At 41.9% G+C, this 20999-nt stretch overlaps 2 protein-coding genes across 2 annotated transcripts; both read left to right on the top strand.

Moving 5' to 3' along the window:
* Nucleotides 1-155: 155 nt before the first annotated feature.
* Nucleotides 156-8307, top strand: LOC135312652 (uncharacterized). Its single transcript, XM_064447855.1, has 2 exons — nt 156-290; nt 8170-8307. The coding sequence occupies exons 1-2, from the start codon at nt 252-254 to the stop codon at nt 8263-8265; spliced, it is 135 nt and encodes a 44-aa protein (XP_064303925.1). The 5' UTR covers nt 156-251; the 3' UTR covers nt 8266-8307.
* Nucleotides 8308-8581: 274 nt separating this feature from the next.
* On the top strand, nt 8582-15386 carry PTP4A1 (protein tyrosine phosphatase 4A1). The gene is made up of 5 exons (XM_009502677.2): nt 8582-8721; nt 10281-10373; nt 10751-10881; nt 12499-12573; nt 13788-15386. Exons 1-5 carry the CDS (start codon nt 8617-8619, stop codon nt 13903-13905), a joined length of 522 nt encoding a protein of 173 aa, XP_009500972.1. The 5' UTR covers nt 8582-8616; the 3' UTR covers nt 13906-15386.
* Nucleotides 15387-20999: the final 5613 nt, after the last annotated feature.

The raw sequence follows: 20999 nt of genomic DNA, 5'->3' as shown, positions 1-20999 counted from the left end.
CGCTCGTCGCCGACGTGCGTGAGGGAGGGGCGGGCCCCGGGGGCGCTGTGGGGGAGGCGGCGCCGAGTGTCCCTGCTGGTGCAGTCGCGTCCGCCCCGCGCAGCCCGCAGAGCCGCCCGCCGCCCCAGCTGTATGGTCCAGCCCCGCTTCTCCGCCGAACCCCCTCCGGCAGCTCCGCGGCCTCCAGCGCCTCCGCGTCCTCCCGGTTCTGCTCCTCCTGCCCCCGGCGGTGGCGCCCGCACCCCGGCTGTATGATCAGGCTACAGTCTTCAATGAGTAACCATATTCCTGTGAGTGCCGCCCGGCCGCCCGCGTCCCCCTCCCCGCCCGCCTCTCCCGGCCCCGCGCCCCGCCGCGCCCGCGCCCCGGCGGCTGCCCGCCCCTGCCAGGCTCCCGCGCCTCTCCTTCCCCCGTCCCGTCCCACCCCATCTCCCCCCCCCTCCCCCGGTCTCCTCCATGTTGTCTCTTTGTTCTGTCGCCCGGGCCAAGCCGGCTCCGGGCGGCTTCTCGCAGCGCCGGCCTGCGGCTCCCCTCGGGCGGGCCGCGGGAGGGACACGCCGGCCCGGTTGCGGCGCGGCGCGGCCCGGCCTTCCTTCCGCCCCCGGCGCCCCACTCCTGCTCCCGCCCGCCGGTGCCCCTCGCTCCCCGCTCTGCCGGGGGAGGAGGAGAAGGAGGAGGAGGGGGCGACTTCTCCGCGGCTCCCGAGCGGCCCGGCCCGGGCACAAAGCCGCTTTGTGAGCCTGGCTGCCGCCGGCCCCGCCCGCCGGCCCGGCCTCCCCCCGCCGGTGTCTGTCTGTCTGGTAGCGGCTGTCCGGCCGGCGGGACCTGGGCAGGGCAGAGCCCCCGCAGCCGGGGCTCCCGCGGCCCTGGGCCGGGCCGGGCTGGCGGCGGGGGCCGGGAGCCCCCTGCCGTGGGGAGGCCGGGGCCGGGCGGCGGCTACGGGGGACAAGATGGCTCCGCGTCGGGAGCCTGATGGAAGCGTGATGCGAACCCGTGACCCGCCGCAGCCGGGGCGACGGCACGGCCCGCGGGGCGCTGTCGCGGCCGGAGCGGCGTCCCCTCGCCGGGGGGGCGGCAGGCGGCGAGCAGGAGCCCGGGGCGCTGGGGGCGGCCGGAGCCCCGGGCTAGCCGGGGCTTGCCCGTGGGCGCCCGCCAGCCAGGTGGTGCGGCGCCGAGCGCGGCCGGGCCGCGGCGCTGGCTGGCTAGCTGCGGGGCGGGCTGGCGCGGCCGGTGCTCTCCCCCCGCCGCGGCCCCACGCGCGTGGCCGCCAGGGCGAAGGCGACCGAGCGGCTTCTTTGTCTCCGGCGTCCTCGGGCGGGGAGTCAGGACCGGCTGGGAGGGAGGACGTGAATCCTTTCCAAAATGAGCTTTATGCAGCAGAGGTCGGGTATTGCCCGGACTCGCGCACGCAGCCGGCCTTGTTCGCCTGGGCTTTCAGGTGGCTCCTCAGCGGGGAAGAGTCCGCAGGGGAGTCATTTGAGTATGCCTTGAAGTGGATATTTCTGTAAAAGCCAGCTATTAACTCTCAGCAGCTCACGAATGCTGTCAAATTCCTTAATTTTGACGGAATCTGCTTTTAAGACCTTGTTATCTGCCTTTTCAAGGAAGGTATTTCCTTCTGGAGGCGAATCACAATTCAGCGTCAAAAGTTTTGCTTTCTTCACATGCTTGCTTTTTTGGTTTTTTCTTCCCCCCGCCCTAGTAATCTCAGTGTCTGTGCTGCCTAACATCGCTGATCACAGAGCACAGTGTATTTAAGCACAAACAATGCAAGGCTTGCTGGTGGTAGTATGCCCTGCGAAAGAGAGAAGCAAAGAAAGACAAAGCATTGTCAAAATCAAGTAACTATCATATGGTAATAGTAGAAGCAGGATTAATGATGTTAATACGTAGGTCTTAGTTGCTGTCTGGTAGCCAGCAACACATGTTGTAAATATTATGAGCTGACAAATGCCCAAGTCTTTGTGGCACAAGGTGTTTCTTATTGCTGCTGGAGACAACTTTCCAATATGTCTACCTGCACCTGCAGAGTCTTTCCAAGGTGGTGACTCAGAAGTATGAACACTGTCTCCTTGTAATCTCATAAAACTGTCAAATCAAAAAACCTGAAGATGGCACTTAAATGTCAGCTCTTATTCCATTGATGGAACAGCAAAGGGTTTTGAAATTGTCTTAAAGGAACAGAATTGTTTCAGGGGGAAAACATGGAAGAAGCAATACAGAAATTGCACAGCCATGGGAGGAAATGTGAGACTGAGAAAGAAAAATGAATGACAGATGTAACAGGAGCCAAGGGAGAAGGATGTCATTGTCTTACTGAAACCAAATGTGTCAGTAAGAGAGTAAATAAATAGAATTTGGCCTTATCGAATAACTTCTATCTTGTGAAACCTTCCTGTTCTGACAGAATACATGCCACGTAAGAATGCTGGATCCATCCCAGCATGTAGACTGACTGTAAGTGATCACTTCTCTTAAAGATTAACCAGAACGCCCAGATCAGGGTATTACTGAATTCTAAACTAGTAACAGATTATCACCTTATATTTAAAAAAAATTAAAACTCACTCTGCCAGATCAGTACAAGAGGTATCTCTGTGTTAAAAGTAAGTCCATAACTCCTTACAGCTTTCTTCACAGACACAGTGCCTTGTTTGGCACTCATACATTTATTAGACTTGATAAAGTGCAGCAATAATTGTCTTCACATATATATGTTAAATTTCATATGTTATTGCTTAAAGTAGAATGGAATAATTTTTGAGAAGGACGACAGGACTTACATAGTAGACTATTGAAGCAACAGTGTTAAGTCATTTTGAGACTCCTTGCTTTCAGAAATTCAGAAACAGATGCGTTAGCCAAGAAGGTGGGATGGTTTCTGTGATGTCTTATTTCCCCCAATATCTGTTCAGGGTTTTTTGCATAGGCTTTTTTCATGGTCCAAGCAGAAGAGCTAGGAAGACAGTCACATGGCCTCAGTTTCATCATCTCTGGAAGTTGCACTGGCTTGTTATACAGGAAGTTTTGAGATAATTTTTTTTCTTCCCCTAAACTGCATACTTGAGCCACAAGAAACATCCGTCCTTCACAGAGCATGTTGTAACAAACTTATGATAAACCTTTGCAGTCTACCATCTGTGATAGGTGAGTGTATTAGGCCATGGGTCGCTTTCTGTGGTCCAAAATGGGTAGTGTTATCACTGGTTATCAGAATACAGGTACTCATGTGCCCAGTAGATAGGAGGTGCATCTTGTCAACACTACGTAATGAAGGTGTGCATCTACCTTGCGTAATGGCTCCACGTGATTTGTACCCCTTAACCTCCCACTCTTCCTGGTCTACCTTAGCAGTTGCTACTTAGGCCTTGAGTACTAAGAGAAAGTCAGGAGTGTTTGTCCCTCTGTCCTTCAGTAACTTTTTGTCAGGTAGCAAGTTAGAACAATGAACTCACTTGCAGGTGTTCTTAATTGTACTATGTAGTTTATTTTAGTCTTCTAGTTTTGATTCTGTGGTTTCTGTGGGTGTGTGTGTGGCAGGTCTTGACTTCAGAGAACACAATCCCATGTAGCTGATTCTGGGTGTAAATGTTTCTGGTCTATAAGTAGGTGGATTGAGCAACTGTGAACAGTCTTGCCTATCTTCTGAAGGTAAAAGTGTCATGTAACTGTGTAAAAAGTACTTTTGTTTGCATGCTTCTCAAGATGCTACCAAGTTGTGAACATGTCAACAGTATGGGGATGACCTTACCGCCTCTCTGCTTTCCACATATCGGTAACAATCTAATAGATTGCTTTCATACACAGTTTTTGCCAGACATGAGTGATTGTTTGAAACTGAGACAATCGGCATACATGCGACTCTGCTTGTCAGAAAGAAGAGCGTGAATTAAAAATGTTGTTTACAAGATGTCTTCCTCTTGCTTGTATAAACTATTCTCTAACTTCTCCTAGCATAAAAGATAGTAGGTGGTGCAATCATAATTAACATAACTTTGTCCCATTTTGGACAGGATACTTTCTCTTAATAGGTGGTCCTGGCATATTAACCCTAGCTTTGTTTTCCAGTTTTATTTTGATGGATTTCACAGTCTAAATGGTGTTTGGCTTTCTGTTACTAATAGAAACTGTTGCTTCTGTTTCCAAAATCCTTCAATGTTAACTTTCCTCAAGGAAAACTCACATGTACATTGACAAGAATATGCTGGAGTACCGAACTTGATGGTACAATGAGTTGTTGTCATTCTGTTAAAGAAACTTCAATGTACAATACTATGCATTTGAGTTTCACTTATGCAGCCTTACGCTTTTGTACACTGCCTTGACTTTTTGATAACTACTTGGTAGGTAACCAAAAAAGCTCGCTGTCTGAGACAATACAGCAATCTTAAAGTAATTTTAAAGCTGTATTTCCAAGCTTGTCAAAAGTTGCTCACATCAAGTTCCCCCTAAGCCCAAGGTAGTCTTAATTACTACAACACTATTTTTATAGCCGATTTCTTATCTTCCAGGTCTTTTTGCTGAAGATGGGTGAAGCCTTATACTCTGGCTTAATGCCATAACATAAACAGCATGCCAATCTACTACTTGCGTTTAATTTTCATTTGGCTCTGGGAACAGAACTAAACTAGGTTGGCAAAGCTGTCATAGGATAGTACAGCATGTTGCTGCCTTAAGGAGTTCGTCTGCATGTGGAGCTTTCTGGCTAGCAATGGTGACAAGTGATGGCATTCACATCAAAGGAAAGTGTGAGCTTTGCTCCTTTATAATGTGGCAGCAGCAGTTGCCAAGGCAAACAGTGAGACTCAAACACATGCTTGGTTAGGTCCTTAGTTGTGTGAATTAGTAAGGTGCTGATGTGTCTAATTGCTAACTGTTAAGTCAGTATTAACGAAATGAATTCATTTGTAGGGGTTAATTACACATAGAACTCAAACTTAACATTGTGTAAGTGTATATGCATATATAAGTATTAACTTTGGTTAGTCACATCTAGAAATTTGGTGCACAGTTCAAATACTTATACAATCTGCATTTAAAAAGTAGGTTTTATTACTTAACTGATGCCTTGCTGCCTGCTCTCCTCCTTACCCTCGCAATGAGTTTGTCTGGTATCGTATTGAGTACTCCTAGTTGTATACTAAGGGCAGCCTGCCTGCCAGGCTGGATGAATCCTGATTACTACATACTTCCTACTTGCCCCGGTATGGGGTCATGTTAACTGTTTCAAATTACTCTACATTCTTTTCGCTCCAGATTGAAAGGTCTTTTCTTTACCCTAGTGACCCCATTCTATCTCCTCGAGCTCATTTGTGTGCTTTTCTATTTCTGTTTCTGACAGCCTCCACTCCCTCATCCTCTACCAGGGAAAAGGACAGGCTAGGATTCCTCTTAGCGGTCTTAAGACGAGATAAACATGAGATCTGCCAGTGCATGCAAAAAGCTGCACAAGACCTTGTGCAGCTGTATCTGCTTAAAGCTGTCCTGTCCCTCTTTGCTGTTCTGCTTCTTAGCTTATTTAAAGTCACTTTCAATTAGTTTAAGCTATCTTCAGTTCTTTTTTTTCAGTTGCTATTTTCGATGTTCCCTTGGTCTGGTCCTAAGAGTCTTTTTAATGCATACCTACCTCCTGCTAGGGCATGGCTGGTGTGTCAGATGATGATTCTTGGAGTTCTTCCGAGTCTGAATTTTCCTGGTTCCTGTTACTCTGTTGACCTTTGCCTTCAGAGGATTCTTCTTACTCCTTTTTCATGCCTATTATATTTAGAGTTTTCACAGTCCTTCAATTTATTACAAAGCTGAAAGGTTTTTTTTTGCAAGTAACTGGCAAACTTAATCCTACAGTCTTTACAGAAATGGTGATAGTATCTCTGAGTGGCAGCAAAGTGCATGTGAAATTGTCCTGCTAGTTTCTTTCTGCTAACTTATTTCTTGTACTGGTTAGGAGGGTTTTGGGGTTGTTTTGTTTTTTTTGCAAAACGTACCTGTGATTAAGGTGCATCTTTAAAACTTCTTACCAAGAAGCTGTCTGAAAACATGAAAAGGATGCCTGGAGGTGTTTGGTCTGCTTTTTCTAAAAGTCCATTGTAACACTGTGTGATGCAGCTCTACCCATCTGCTACAGCCCAAATTCTTAATTATTTTTATCTCTACTCCTTTACTGAACTTCCCCTTCTCTGGATTTAATAACGGAGCAATGCCATGTCTACAACATAAAACGCTTGCAAGTCTTTAAATTGTAGGTGGCTTTAACAACTCCTTGACTGCTAAGATAACCTCTTGGAAAAGTCAGCATTTACTAGCCTATCAATCTGTTGTGATTTCTGCTTAATACTAATCATTTTTAGATAGACATGCTGTAGTCTTACGGTATAGGGTTTAGTGCCTGCCCTGGAGTCTTGGTCTGACTCCAAATCCTAGATGCCAGTCAGCAACCATGACTTATTTGCATGTAGCTTTTTCTTCCTGCCCTTTTGTAAAGTGTTTTAAGACATTGGCTGTTACCAGGACTTATTGTACAGTTGTCTTTAGGACCCGATCTTTTTGAATTTGCTTTCTCATGGTTGGGAAGCTTTTCAGCACAGGCTGGTTTTTCTTGGTCCTTTGAATGGAACAGTTTGAGTGTAGAGCACTGAAATACTGTCTTTTCTCCTTATTTCCTCATGTACACTTGCCCTGATTATATATGTGGATGCATGCATAGAGCTGGTAGTTGAAAAAAATCTGAATGTTTCTACAATGAAATTACATCTTCTGTTTGCTGGAAACTAGGAATCACATTTTTAAGAAAGTAAGTCTGTGATAGCAATTCTGTAACACTGAATGCTCAGCTAACCCATTTCCAAAGTGTCTTGGGCAATGTTTTGTTTGGGCATGGAAATGCATGGATTCTTTCCAATGTTTGGGGTTGACTAGACAACATAAGTCACTTTTTCTGCTAAATAGTTGTAGGATCAGTGATGTTTCTCTCTAGTACCTAAGTATATTTAGTGGGGATTTGGGTCAGCTTGTACCGATCTTTTTGGGAAACAAAACTCTTCTTCCTTTCTGTTCCCTAGGCAGGTATCAGCAGCAGCACTGGAACCGCGGCTGTGCAGAAAACTAACTTCTCTGCCCTAAGGTTCCACGGTGCATAAAAGCATATATTCTTGGCTCATTTGCACAGCAACCTCTGCAAATGAATACACAACTAAGAGCATCTACACAACTCATCAGCTATCTACTTCCTAGTTGTGCGTCTTGCAGTAACTTTATGTGTAAATTTAACCATAGCAAAGTAGTACACCACGGGACAGGAATAACCTGTTCAATAAACTTACCTGTATGTGTTTTTTAACTAGACTATCTTGGTATATTAATAAAGTCATGGTGTAGAAAGGCAGTTAAAGGCAAGCGAAGGTTGCCGTATGCCTTCAGTATGTGAAATGTTCCTTAGTTAGAAATCTGTGTGCCTTGAAAGTCTCAAAGCATGTTCAAAAGCTCACATTGTTTTGTTAGACTGCAAAGACTTTGCATTTGCTTTCAAGGCCTCGTATTTGAGACAGGTGGATTTAGGTGCACTTTTTTCTACTGGCTGATCTGTATGTGAATTAATGATGTTTATATGCAAAGTAGATCTTTAGCCTTTAAGACAAGCAATTCTGTGTCTGTGTAGAGAGTGGTAGTTTTGTTTAAACACTAGAAATTTTCTTATGTTCAGCTTGAATATTCAAGGAATCTCATCCTGGCCTTCATGGGACTGCTTAAGGTTAGTGTAACTTTCATCGGTGTTGCAACGTGTCTCAATTCAGAACAGAAAATACAGTTGTATTGGGTATACTGGAGAAGCTATGCTTTAAGTACGGGCGTTCTTAAAACTTGGTCTCTTGTTGCTATGTTTAGCACATCTGAATTGGTATTTTAAGAAATCTCAGGTTTTCATGTTGAAACAGCCCTATATGGAAACTTTGTAGTAAGTAAATATATTTATTTTCAAGTAACCCTTGCTAAGAAAGGTAACTGGATTCTTATGCAAACCTAATTCCTGGATTGAAAAATAAACCTTATGAAACTGCTTAGTTGCTCTGCTTTTATTTTTTCGTTTTATAATGCTTGGTGTCTTCAAAATAACCTTGTTTCACCTGTGCTCATTATGCTTTCCTCCCTCCCCACCCCTTCTTCTCTTTACAGCAGTTCTGTGGTGTTCTTGGTCACACATTTATGGAGTTTCTGAAGGGCAGTGGAGACTACTGCCAGGCACAGCACGACCTCTATGCAGACAAGTGAACTGTAGAAATCCATTACTACTCCACCAAGAAGCCCCCCTAAGAGTGGTTGACCAGGATAAGAAGTATTGAATTGAAATTGGCAGAGCATTTAACAACAGAATTCAGACCTGGATGGGGTAAACCTCAGTGCACTGCCTTTCTTTTGCCTCAGTATTACTGGATTGAAGAATTGCTGCTTCTTGTTAGGAGGTTCATTTCATTTCCCATTGCTCCCAAATTCATACTTCCAAGCACTGAGAATTTCACGTGGAGTATAGTGAAGTAGACTTCAGTTTCTCTAAATCACTTCTATATTAGAATTTTTTTTTGAATCCTTTCATAATCTTGTTGCATGTTTAACTAAATCAATATGGCCCGAATGAACCGCCCAGCTCCTGTGGAAATCACCTACAAGAACATGAGATTCCTAATCACACACAATCCAACCAATGCAACCTTAAACAAATTCATAGAGGTAAGATCAGGACAGAATTCTTACTGATGTGGGTTTTTTTAATGCCTGAACAGCATGCTATATTAACAATTTCCTTCTTTACTAGTTGGTAACAGCTGTGGAAGCTATATGAAGAGGGACTAAGACTGTTCATATATTGACTTTGTTTCAGATACTCATGCCATGCTTTGAAGACCTACAGGCAAATCTATTCAGATATACTTGGGCATTGACAAAAACATGCATCTGAAAGTGAAGCAAAGAAACAATTATACTGTCTAGTACATTGTACATTAAGTACATTGTTTAGGTCTGAAAACAAGAATTATCTGGCAGAGTTATGTATAGAACAATACAAAGATCTGCTAGTAGTAGGAACTCATATGGATTCATCTAAAGTGGTGTAATGTGTCCTTGCACCTATTTGCATAGTGATTAAAAAAGTAATAACTCACTATACATTGTGAATCAGAACCTTAGGAACAAACAACAGGATTGCAATATGCTTTCACTGCCTATTTCCCTTCAGTATTAGCAGATCATGGTTCTAGTGTAGTTTAAGAGAATCCTCTGAGTGTCATAGTGTCTACTTCAGCGAAATCTGTGGTAGTAGGCTTGCTCTGCATCCAGAGCTGCTGAAGCTGCTTTAAGTGTTTTGGTACATGCTGAAATTCTCACCTAAACCTTGCATCTAGCATGCTGAAGCTACAAAGTGCACAGTTAAAAGTATGTGCATGTATGCTAACAATAGGTTCTTCCAAAGTTACCTTCTGATAAGGTCTGAGTTTGTAACATAGTCATTAGCAAGATTTTAGGTGTATTATACCTCTATCTTGCATACAGTGTGGAATAATTTACAAGAAGCAGAGTGACATAACATTTGCGTGCCTTTATACTCTCACAACTAGGTAAAGTTTGCTTAGGCTATGCTTCAGTCATTACCATGACAGTTACAGTGTGAATGATGGGTTGTTGCAGAGAGAAGGAAGGAGTGTCTTTTTTCTTTTTTTTATTTTAATAAATAGAAGTTAATAACAAAATGGAGAGGTAAATGTTGTTACCGTCTTGTTATGATAACTCAGACACTGGAGTAAATTCTTTCCCTGTGTTCACAATTCTTATCAGTAAGAGGTGTTACAAAACTGTTGTTTAAGTAGAGGGAGAGAAGGGGAGGATTTAAACCTCACTCAGAATCCTTTTAGTGACATATTTGGCTTTGCAAACCAGGGAACTTCCTGGTCCTTTAAAAGGAACGATTTTTTTGGAGATGAACCACTTATTTCATCAGTGCTTATCTGGATTTGATTTTAAAAGAGAAAAGTCGGATCCAACATAACAAAACTTAATCTTTAGAAATGTTTGCAGAAGAGCTCAAAGGTATCTCGCATTAGCGCACACAAGTTTTCCGTTATTTGAGCTTTCTGTGTTCTTCACAAGGTGGCAAGCATTTGTGCAAGTTTACTTACTGAAACTTTTGGAATGAGTTAATAAGCTAACCTATTGAGAAAATTAAATGGTAAGTGAAGTCAGTTTATTCCTAATGCTGGTGTTCTGGGGTGTTTTTTTTTCCTGCTTCCTAGGAACTTAAGAAATATGGCGTTACCACAGTGGTAAGAGTGTGTGAAGCTACTTATGACACTGCTCCGGTGGAAAAAGAAGGCATTCAGGTTTTGGTGAGTAGTGTAGAAGCAGAGTTAAAGAACAGCCCACCCCCTCACCTCCCCCAAAAAATTTTCTTTCAGCACCGCCTTATTAACTTCTATAGAGTATTCCTGCAGCTGGTGGAGGCAAAAGCTGTACAGACATCCTCTTTTGTCAGGGAAAAAATCCTGGTTTTAGCAAAATCATTTACTTAATAAAAACTGATTGAAAGGAATGTATTCCTAATATTGCTATAGTTATACTATTAAAAAAACAATAAGGTTGAGTTGTTCCCTTAGCTGTCAGCTCTTTTGTCCATTGTTTCCCCTACTTTTTTTTGTATACACACAGCATACAAGCATAAAGATTTCTGTCTTTATGTATTTATGTATGTCATGCTATATTCTAGGATTGGCCCTTTGATGACGGTGCTCCACCATCCAACCAGATTGTTGATGATTGGCTAAACCTCCTTAAAGTTAAATTTCGTGAAGAACCTGGTTGTTGTATTGCTGTACACTGTGTTGCTGGTCTTGGAAGGTGGGTAAAGTTTTAAAGATAGGTTGAATTGCCATCCCTGGTCAGACTTGCTAAAAGTACAAAACTTTATTTGAGGCAAATGTAAAATAGTCACATAGTACCGGAATGACCTCACACTTAAAAGTAGTTCAGATGACAGGAAACTATTATATGTATATATTAGACATAAATGCCTTTTAGTCAACAGATTATGCTAGTATCACAGCCCCTGTACAAAAACTACTGAATGAAGTAAACAAATATATTCTTGTGCCAAACATATTGATGATTTTCCCACTGATATTTTTTGTCTTCCCCTTTTTTTCTGAAGGGTTTGGTTTTTAGTGACTCACCTGTAAGTTTCTTCTTCATCCCTATTTCAGCAGTATTGTCAGTCTCCTTGTACCAAGGGTATTGTAACCATTAGCCACAAACAAGCGGGGTGCTCTGGCACATCAAGACCAACTTTCATCCCTGTTGTGGGATGAAGTGTTCTCCAAAGTCCCAAAGCTCTGTTTCTGTATCACTTCTAACACCGAGCCTCAAAATTTTTATGGATAATGCTAAATATTCTCCTCTTGGACCTGTTCCTTCCGTCTGCTGCCACTATCTTAAATACAGTTCCAACAGCTGTGAGAACATAATGGTCTTGCTGCTATTGTTCTAGACTACCTGGGAACTAGATCTGTTCAAAAAGCAGTTGCCATGTTCTAGTCATGCATTTCAGCATTTCCAATATAAAATGGAGGTTTCTGGTCTTCCTGTCCATTAGCCTGGCTTATCCACTGTTTGCCGTTATGACTTCACATATAACAGAGTTGACTGTAGTGGTGAATGCTACCAAAACAAGTCCTCTCAGCTGCTTACAATAATATCTGGGGGTTTTCCTCAAAATTGGGCAGTTAACTAATTGAAAAGAAGATCCTAGCTCTTTATCATGTGAGGTTTTTTAAATCCCTGAACGTACAAAACCACTTAAGCTTGCTACTAGATGCGCAAGTCTGTTGCTAGTGTCTGGCTTGCAGTTTTGTTTTGGGGGTTTTGGGGTTTTTTTAGCCATAAATTGTTAATGTGTTTCAGTTTGGTTTGTGTCAAGCTTTCTTAACTGAAAACTGTTCTGTCAGATGAAGGATACTGTTGCAAGCAAGGAAATCCTAGGGATTGGGCAGCATCCTGTGGATTGCATCTGTTCCTAAAACCTGTGACACTAGTTCTAGGACCTGTCAGGTCCAATCAGAAACAACATCTCTTCTGATCTCTGCTTTGGGCTCCTGACTGCTTCTGAGGATGCCTGTTTGTGGGAATACAAAGTCGTATGCAATTCTTCCCCAGAATCAATTGGCTTTGAAACAAATGGGTAAAGATTACTTGTATTTTATTCCTGCTGTCCTCTCCTATACCTAAAGTCAGATGAACAAAGCTAAGGTTGACTGGAGTTAATTTAAACCCATTTCGTAAGGATGGGTAGCTTGAAAATATATGGTATAATGGCTCAGTTAATGTAGAAATGACTTCCACTTGTCTTTTTTGCTTCCTCAGGGAAGAAACATCAGATAGACACAGAAGGGCAGAAGAGGGTACTGGAGAAAGTACATGCTGGCAAGTGCTAAACTGAAATTATTTTTTTTTTTTTGCCAGAGCTCCAGTCTTAGTTGCTCTTGCACTGATAGAATGTGGAATGAAATATGAAGATGCAGTGCAGTTCATAAGACAGTAAGTATGGAGCTAACATCTAGCTGTTTCCAAGATTTCACACATTGATATAGCCTTGGGCACTAAAGGAAGTTTTGCATGCTGTTCTTGTCTTACTTTTTTTTTTGTAAGGTATTTAGTACATATGAACTTTCTAACACATACTGCATACAGTTAGTGTTGTAAGACTTGTCCTGTGGGATGGGTATTTTCTGTTTCTGTGGAAACCAGAATTGGTAAGTAATTATTTGAGCAAGTTTAACAACAACAACAGAAAAAAGCAACCAAAAAAAACCACCCCTAATCTTCAGTTATGTCTGCAGAGTTGTCCTTTTGTTGTTTGTACGTATGGGAGGCAGAATACCTTTAAAATTTAAGTTCTGCCTGGTAGCTAGAGCTAACATTCACATTTGTGGATCCTTTCTTCTGTATTAGATCAAAGTGTGCTAAACAGTTCCTCCTAGTCTTTTCTGGTAGTCTACTGAAGAAAATACTTCCTTGGATTTTTTTTTTGTAAATGTAAGTTGGACAAGAACAATTTTGGTCTCAATGCCTTAACTTTGCAGGTTTCAACTATATTTAAAAGAAGCTGCAGCTCATATAAACAATATAAAAATACTACTTGCATAACTGCTAAGCCTTTAAAGAATTAAATTCAGCTTGTACATCTTAACAGGCTGGTGTATATAATGTGAGGAATATGAAGCCAGGTACATATTCCAAACACTCAAAAAAAAAAAATGTACCCTTCTTTCACACACTTCTGGTTTAAGAAAACAAAGCAAGATCAATTTCTGTCAACTTCTTATTACGGGGAGTTATAACGTTTATGTACTTTCTTAATATTGTACTATTCTTCATAGATATTTTAAGAGACTGAACAACTTCAGCTTTCTTAAGACTGTATCACATCTGCTCTATAGCTTCCTTTTGAAGTTTCTTCTAAAGATCTTAATGTAAGATCTTTGGCTTATGTATATCAGTGGCTAAAAGCTAAAACACTGTCTAAAATGCTATGTACTCCTTCGAGCGTGTGGTCCAATGAGGTATTTGTGAAAGGAAGCTACCACCCTCTTTCCTGGCACGTAACTTTTAATTACCCTTATTTTGGTTACAGTCTTGACTTAACGGTGGTTTTTTTAAGTGACCTAATAATATTTTTCTCTGGTTGGTGATATTATTTCACTGGGCAGTAGATTAATGTTCTGTTTAAAATATTTTTTTCCTCCATCTAGGAAGCGGCGTGGAGCTTTTAACAGCAAGCAACTTCTGTACTTGGAGAAATACCGCCCCAAGATGCGCCTGCGTTTTAAAGACTCCAATGGTCACCGAAATAATTGTTGTATTCAGTAAAGCTCAACAGCCTATAGTACTTCTTTGGGATTAAAGGATGGAAACTAGAATTAAGCAGACTGCATGCCAAAGACATGAGTCTGATAGTTTTTAGTAGCAAAGGAAGCTTCCTTAGGAGTATTTAACAGGCTAAAGGCTTAGTAGAAATGCAACTTGTATGTTTAGATAAATATCCATCTGTTTGGAGACCCAGTAAATGTTTTTGCTGTACTCTGTTTCTGAGCTGTCTCCTTGTTCATCAATTACCTGCTCAAATATCCTTTAATCATGCCATTGAGTCTTACCCACGTAGTTTCAACTACTAAAAATTGGGGTACTAAAATCAATCTGTAGAGAGATTAGGTGCCAAAATACCCAGCATATCAGCTACATGTCTTTCCTTATAAATGAGCATAGCTCTGATGATGTGAGAACTACCAGCTTATCTGAACCTTACTATCTTTTTTTCTACAGTCATTTCAATATTGAAGAATATGGCCTCTGAGATAGTCTTGCCTGCTCACTGTATGTTTTGTCTCCCACAATCGCACTAGAATATCAGGATTTGCACAGTCTGTCTTTTTTAATACTATGAATTACAGCAACTTTTTACCCCGGTGTCTGTACTTTTTCTGTTATCTGAACTTCTCCATTTTACAAATCATTACTCTCTGGTTACTCATTTAGAAAATCTTTTAAATTGTACAGAAGCACACAAGTCTTTAATGTCTCCAGACAAAAAGCCTTACATTAAAATTAATGTTGGCACTTCATGTGCAACTTTAAGAGGGCCTGAAAAGGTTGGGAGGGGCTATTTAATATTTCTAGTAAAATGTTGCCTTTGTCTTGTGCAGGAAGTATAGAATATGCCCTTTACTTCAGTAAATATTTTTTTAAAATGTAGAAATGCTTTGTTATTGTAGCTAAAAATTCTTAATCAGAAAATTTCTGAAAAATCTTGTAGTTTCTTTTACTGTACCTATTGAAAGTTGTTTACCAACTATTGCTTTGTTGACAGTGTGATTTCTTTTTTTTGTTTTTTTCCTCCTTGAGTTTCTGCTATGACTTGGGCAGACCTCTGTAATATTTTGTATGCCTTTCAAGCTGCGTAACTTAATATTTGGATACTTGATAATTTGTTTTATTATGTAATTGATAAAATGGTGATGTGTATTAATGTTAGTTCAACCATATATTTATACTGTCTTGGGAATGTGTGGTTATAGTTCTGTGGGAGAAATAATTTTGCCAGTGTTCACCAGCTTGTAAAATCTAGTGCGAGAGCTTAAACATCTAAATAAATACTGAAATGCACTTACGAAGTTTGCTGAAACGCTCATGACTTTCACTTATTTTTGTGTACTTTGTCGGTAATCTTGAGGTGCCTGAATTCAGAATCTATCCAGGCATCTGTTTTCTTTTTTTTGAATTTGGGCCTGAATGTCCCCTTTGCTGTAATGTTTGCTGTTTGTTTTACTCAAATAAATGTGGACAAAAATTAATAGCAGAAGGTACGGTATTTCTTTATGTAGTTTACTTGTGACTGCCCTTCCCCAGTACTAAAATAGGTTACTTGCTTAGTGTTCCTCAGACTTGGAAGTTCTTATCTTTTTTTTTTTTTTGCAATAACTCATTTACTTTCAAGCAAATGCAGAAGAGTATTCATAGTTGTAAAGTTTGGAGAACACTTGTATCAGTAGCATCAGAATTTAATTAGAAAATAGTATGATACACTGCTTCACCATCAAGATGAAGCTATGTCTAAGCAGAAGATGTCCCAAAAGTTGTGTGAGTGAAGACCTGTGCAAGTTTGACTTTCTGGAGAGAGGTGACCAAACTGCCTGCTGAGAAGTGCAAGATGCTCTTAGTAGCTACCTGAGGTGCTGTTCTTGCTGATGATCATAAGCTCAGGACCATATCTGCTTAAAATTGTGCTCTGATTAAACATATCTTGCCTTTCAGAATGGTGAAGTGGGATGCTATGTACAGCATAAACTTCAGTGAGACTTCTGAGGGATTGCTTTTGGAAAGTTATTGTCTCATTATAAAGAGCAGTTTGAAATTACGTATGATTTTAAAATGCCTGAAACTGAATATGATTTAGCTTAGTATGTAAAGTAGTTGAATAAACTCTTAACTAGTTTAGTTAAGCTTTCCTTTGGAAGTTAAACTTGGTTTAAAGGGTATTTTGATTAAAGGAATACAGCTTCATTTGGCTGAGGAAATAAGGCCTTTTCTTTTGGAGCGATGTCCAAAGTCACAATCCAAGTGATGACAGTCTTGACTGTCAAGATAGACTAGACTTCAGGAGCAATGGTAAAGGGAAAACCCACAACAATTCTGAAACTCAGAAGTTCAGTGAGCTGACAAAAATCATAGAATGATTTAGGTTGGAAAGGACCTTTAAGATCAAGTCTACACATTAAGCAACCACTACCAAATCTACCACTAAACCATGTCTCTAAGCACTTCTACATGTCTTCTAAATACCTCCAGGGATGGTGACTCAACCACTTCCCTGCGCAGCCTGGTCCGATGCTCAACAACCCTTTCAGTGATGAAGTTTTTCCTAGAATCTAACCTAAACCCTGCCCAGGTACAATGAGACGATTTCCTCTCATCCCATCACTTGTTACTTAGGAGAAGAGATCAACACCCATCTTGCTACAACTTCCTTTCAGGTAGTTGTTTAACACAGATCAGTATCCAAATGCCTGTGAATTTTTTACTTATTTAAAATTAGGGCAATTTTTTTAATATAGATCAGATTTTGCTGTGTCTCCACAGGATTTACATAGGTAGGGAAGGCTTTGTTTAGGTTAAGAGCTCTAACATTAGTAATGGGAGCTTGGTCCTTTGAACTCTAAATTTGAGGCTGGGCTTGACTTCAGTTGATTTCAGTAAACTGAGATTTCTAAACAGGAAAAACTTCTGCAAAATGAGTGTGTGTCTGTTTAAAGCAAAGATAAGTCAACTTCTGAACTGTTTCCACATTTAGATGTGAATCCCTAAGGAACAGAAAATATATATTCCTCTTTTGTTGAACAACTCTGTTAGGTTTTACGGACTGAAATGTTGACCATACTCAAAATGTGAAGAGAGCAGGTGGAAGTATATAAAGCAAATTAAATAAAGCTGTATGTAATTTACATGCATTTACAAATAAAGGGGAAGAAAAAAAATTGAATTATTGTATCTTCACTTAAGGCTGAAGCCTTGCACGGAAGATTGGCTCTACTGTTACATCTAATTCTAGATGCTTAGAATGACTATATAACTGTTTTGTCCTTTCTTCAAGAGTTACATTGTGGCAGTACTTAATTACATGATGGCACATTCTTGTCTGTCTACTACACTGTTTTGTGCGGTGGGCCTAATGGCTTGGGTGAGTATGTTTTGTAAATGGTGGTAGTATATAGAATTCCTTAGCATGTAGCAGAAGTTAAATATTTATGGGAAATGGGGGGAGGGGGAGAGGGAGAGCATGATTTTGCAATTAATGCAGCAGAAAACTGATGGGTTCTTTATATTGTTCTGTATTGTAGTCCCTAAATAATGCTGGGGAAAGACAGTCAAACAATATATTCTGTAACCGGATGTCCAAAACCAGGTATAATCTAGGATTTTTTTTCATCTGATTTTTAGAAATGCTGAGCAGTCAGTTTCAACCAAAGTCTGTTAAAAGTGCACTTAAAATATATATGAAATTATGTAGCACTACATATTTCTGAACAGTCCTGCCTGAAGCATTTCAGACTGAGTACTCAAAACTAGTTAGTACTTCAGATCGTTAATCTCTCTGGTCTTCAGTTCTCCCCGCATAAAAGTCCATTCATTCCAGTCCTCACATAAGGAGGGCAGTTGTGGAGATAAGCAGTAATTTCTGAAGTAATCAGACCCATCTGTATTATTACAGAAGAAACAGTAGGAAAATGGGTAATTCTGTATTGAGTATAAATGCTAGGTTAGACTTAAGAATTTCTTTGGCCATAAGAAAAGTAGTAAAGCACTGCACGTTCGTGTGACAATTGTTCATTCTTGCAAGTGAGATGGGGGAAAAAGCGTGTGTAATTAAGTATTTGTACAGACTAAGGTTTCATAGATGGCCTTGTATCGTATTTAAGCTTCTGAGTGCTTGACTGCAGCATTAATAATGTGGTTTTTCAATGTTTTTTTAAATGTGCAACATAATCTAGATAGTTACTGAGGAAGTATTCAAAGCAATATTTTAGTTTGTTGGGATTTTGCTGTATCATTAAGCAAGTATTTTCTGTACGTATGGGGGAGGTTCTCAAACTGGTAATCATAGTAATCTATTTGGAACAATATCTTTTTGTACATATTTATGTAAACCCTACCGAGGTTATCACCACTATAATGAAAAAATATTTGTACTTCACAAGCTGAATTCAAATCTTAAAATCAGGATGAAATTTGGTGGATTTTTTTAGTAGGCAGGCAGAACTCACATAAACAAATAAGGCCTTTTACATGTTAATGATGGAGGCTTCCCTTACACTCAGTGGAAGGGATTCTGCACTTTTCAGATAACTAATCATATGTTAAGAGATACCTAAAATTATTAGATGACGAGCTCTCTGAAGGTGCAAGCATAGTCTGTAAAGGGAGCATGGGACAGCAAATTCAGTTTGCAATGATCACAAAATCCCAGAATCACAGGTGGAAGGGACCTCAGGGATCATCTAGTCCAACCTTTCTGGGAAGGGCACAGTCTAGACAAGATGGCCCAGCACCCTGTCCAGACAACTCTTAAAGGTGTCCAATGTGGCCGAGTCAACCACTTCCCTGGGGAGATTATTCCAATGGGTGACTGTCCTCACTGTGAAAAGTTTTCCTCTTGTGTCCAATCGGAATATCCCCAAGAGCAACTTGCGTCCATTCCCCCTTGTCCTCTCCATGTGACTCCTTGTAAAAAGGGAGTCTCCATCTTCTTTGTAGCTACCCCTTAAGTACTGGGACATGGTGATGAGACCCCTCTCAGCCTCCTTTTCTCAAGGCTGAACAAACCCAGCTCTCCCAGCCTATCCTCATATGGCAGGCTTCCCAGTCCTTTGATCATCTTGGTGGCCCTTCTCTGGACCCCTTCCAGCCTGTCCACATCCTTTTTGTATAGCGGGGACCAGAACTGTACACAGTACTCCAGGTGTGGCCTGACAAGCGCTGAGTAGAGCAGGATGATGACTTCATCTCTGCTGGTGATGCCCTTTTTGATGAAACCCAGCATCCTGTTGGCCTTCTTGGCCACAGCAGTACACTGTTCCCTCATGTTGAGCTTTCTGTCCACCAGGACCCCCAGGTCCCTTTCCACAGAGCTGCTCTCCAGCCAGGTGGATCCCAGTCTGTGCTGCACTCCCGGATTATGTTTTCCCAGGTGCATGACCTTACACTTGTCCTTGTTGAACTTCATAACGTTCTTGCTGACCCACTCTTCCAGCCCATCCAGATCTCCCTGCAGAGCAGCTCTCCCTTCTGGAGTGTCTACTTCCCCACTCAACTTGGTGTCATCTGCAAACTTCATCAGGCTACACTTGATGCCGTTATCCAGATCACTTATAAAGATGTTGAATAACATTGGGCCCAATATTGATCCCTGGGGAACTCTACTTGTGACAGGTTGCCACTTGGAAAAGGAGTTTTTTACCACCACCCTTTGGGTGCGGCCTGTCAGCCAGTTCCCCACCCACTGCACAGACCACTTGTCTAGGCCATAATGCATCAATTTCTCCAGGAGGAGACTGTGGGGGACCATATCAAAGGCCTTGGAGAAGTCCAGGTAGACCATGTCCACGGCCCACCCCATGTCAACCAGGCAAGTCACTTTGTCATAGAAGGCCACCAGGTTTGTCAAGCACGATCTGCCTTTAGTGAAGCCACGTTGGCTTTTCCCAATCATGTGCTTCATTTGACTTGTGGTGGCCCCCAGGAAGATTCGTTCCATAACTTTCCCAGGGATTGAAGTAAGGCTGATGGGCCTATAGTTACCCAGATCCTCCCTCGAGCCCTCCTTGTAGATAAGGGTAATATTTGCCTTCCTCCAGTCCTCTGGGACATCCCCCGTTCTCCATAACTTCTCAAAGATTATGGAGAGTGGCCTTGCAATGATGTCAGCCAGCTCTCTCAACACCCTCGGGTGTATGGCGTCAGGGCCCATTGATTTGTAGGGCTCAAGCTCCTGTAGTAATTCGTGTAACTAACTCTTCCTTCACTGATGGTGGGTTGGTGTTTGGATCAACCGGCAATTTTGTTCCCAAAGCCTGGGACCTGACAGTGCTGGTAAAGACAGAGGTGAAGAAGGTGTCGAGGACCTCTGCCTTTTCAGCCTCATTGGTGATTGACTCTCCTTTTCTGTTTAACAGTGGGCTTATGTTTTCCTTCATTTTCTGCTTATGGTTGACATACCTGAAGAAATCTTTCTTGTTATTTTTCATGTCTACAGCCAGTTACAATCTGAGTTGGGCTTATGCTTTTCTAACTGCATCTCTGCACACTCTGGCAATGCCCTTGTAGCTCTCGATGGATAATCCTCCACTCCTCCATCTCTGGTATGCTTCCCTTTTGGATTTCAGTAGATCCAGGAGGTCATGGTTGAGCAGTGGGGGCCTCTTGCTCTGCTTACTTCCCTTTCTTTTGTGGGGGATAAATTTGCTTTGTGCTTCCAATAAAGAGTTCTTGAAGAACTCCCAGCACTCACTAGCTCCTTTGTCTTCCATGGAAGCTTCCCATCGAATCCCTCCCAGTTGAGCCCTGCGTGAACTGAAGTTTGCTCTTCTAAAATCGAGAACCCTTGTCTTAGAGCTGACTTTCAGCACACTCAGCAGGATCCCAAACTCCACAATATTGTGGTCACTGCAGCCAAGGCTATCACTAACTGAGATATTACAAAGCAGGCTTTCTCGGTTTGTGAATAGCAAGTCCAGCAGCGCCTCCTTCCTGGTTGGCACATCTAACATTTGTATCAGGAAACAGTCCTCTCTACATTCCAGGAACTTGGTGGATGACATGCGAGCTGCCGTATTGTTCTTCCAGCAGATGTCTGGGTAGTTGAAGTCACCCATCAGGACCAGGTTCTGTTGGCCAGAAGCTTGCTTTAGTGC

This window comes from Phalacrocorax carbo, chromosome 3 (assembly GCF_963921805.1).
Source record: "Phalacrocorax carbo chromosome 3, bPhaCar2.1, whole genome shotgun sequence".
Lineage (NCBI taxonomy): Eukaryota > Metazoa > Chordata > Aves > Suliformes > Phalacrocoracidae > Phalacrocorax > Phalacrocorax carbo.
The sequence above is the reverse complement of the archived record's forward strand: the minus strand, read 5'-3'. Positions and strand labels throughout refer to the sequence as shown.

Coding starts and splice junctions, on each gene's coding strand:
- LOC135312652 (XM_064447855.1), top strand. CDS start 252: ATGATCAGGCTACAGTCTTCAATGAGTAACCATATTCCT. Junction 291..8,169: donor CAATGAGTAACCATATTCCT/GTGAGTGCCGCC, acceptor TTCTCTTTACAG/CAGTTCTGTGGTGTTCTTGG.
- PTP4A1 (XM_009502677.2), top strand. CDS start 8,617: ATGGCCCGAATGAACCGCCCAGCTCCTGTGGAAATCACCTACAAGAAC. Junction 8,722..10,280: donor CCTTAAACAAATTCATAGAG/GTAAGATCAGGA, acceptor CCTGCTTCCTAG/GAACTTAAGAAATATGGCGT. Junction 12,574..13,787: donor GCAGTGCAGTTCATAAGACA/GTAAGTATGGAG, acceptor TCCTCCATCTAG/GAAGCGGCGTGGAGCTTTTA.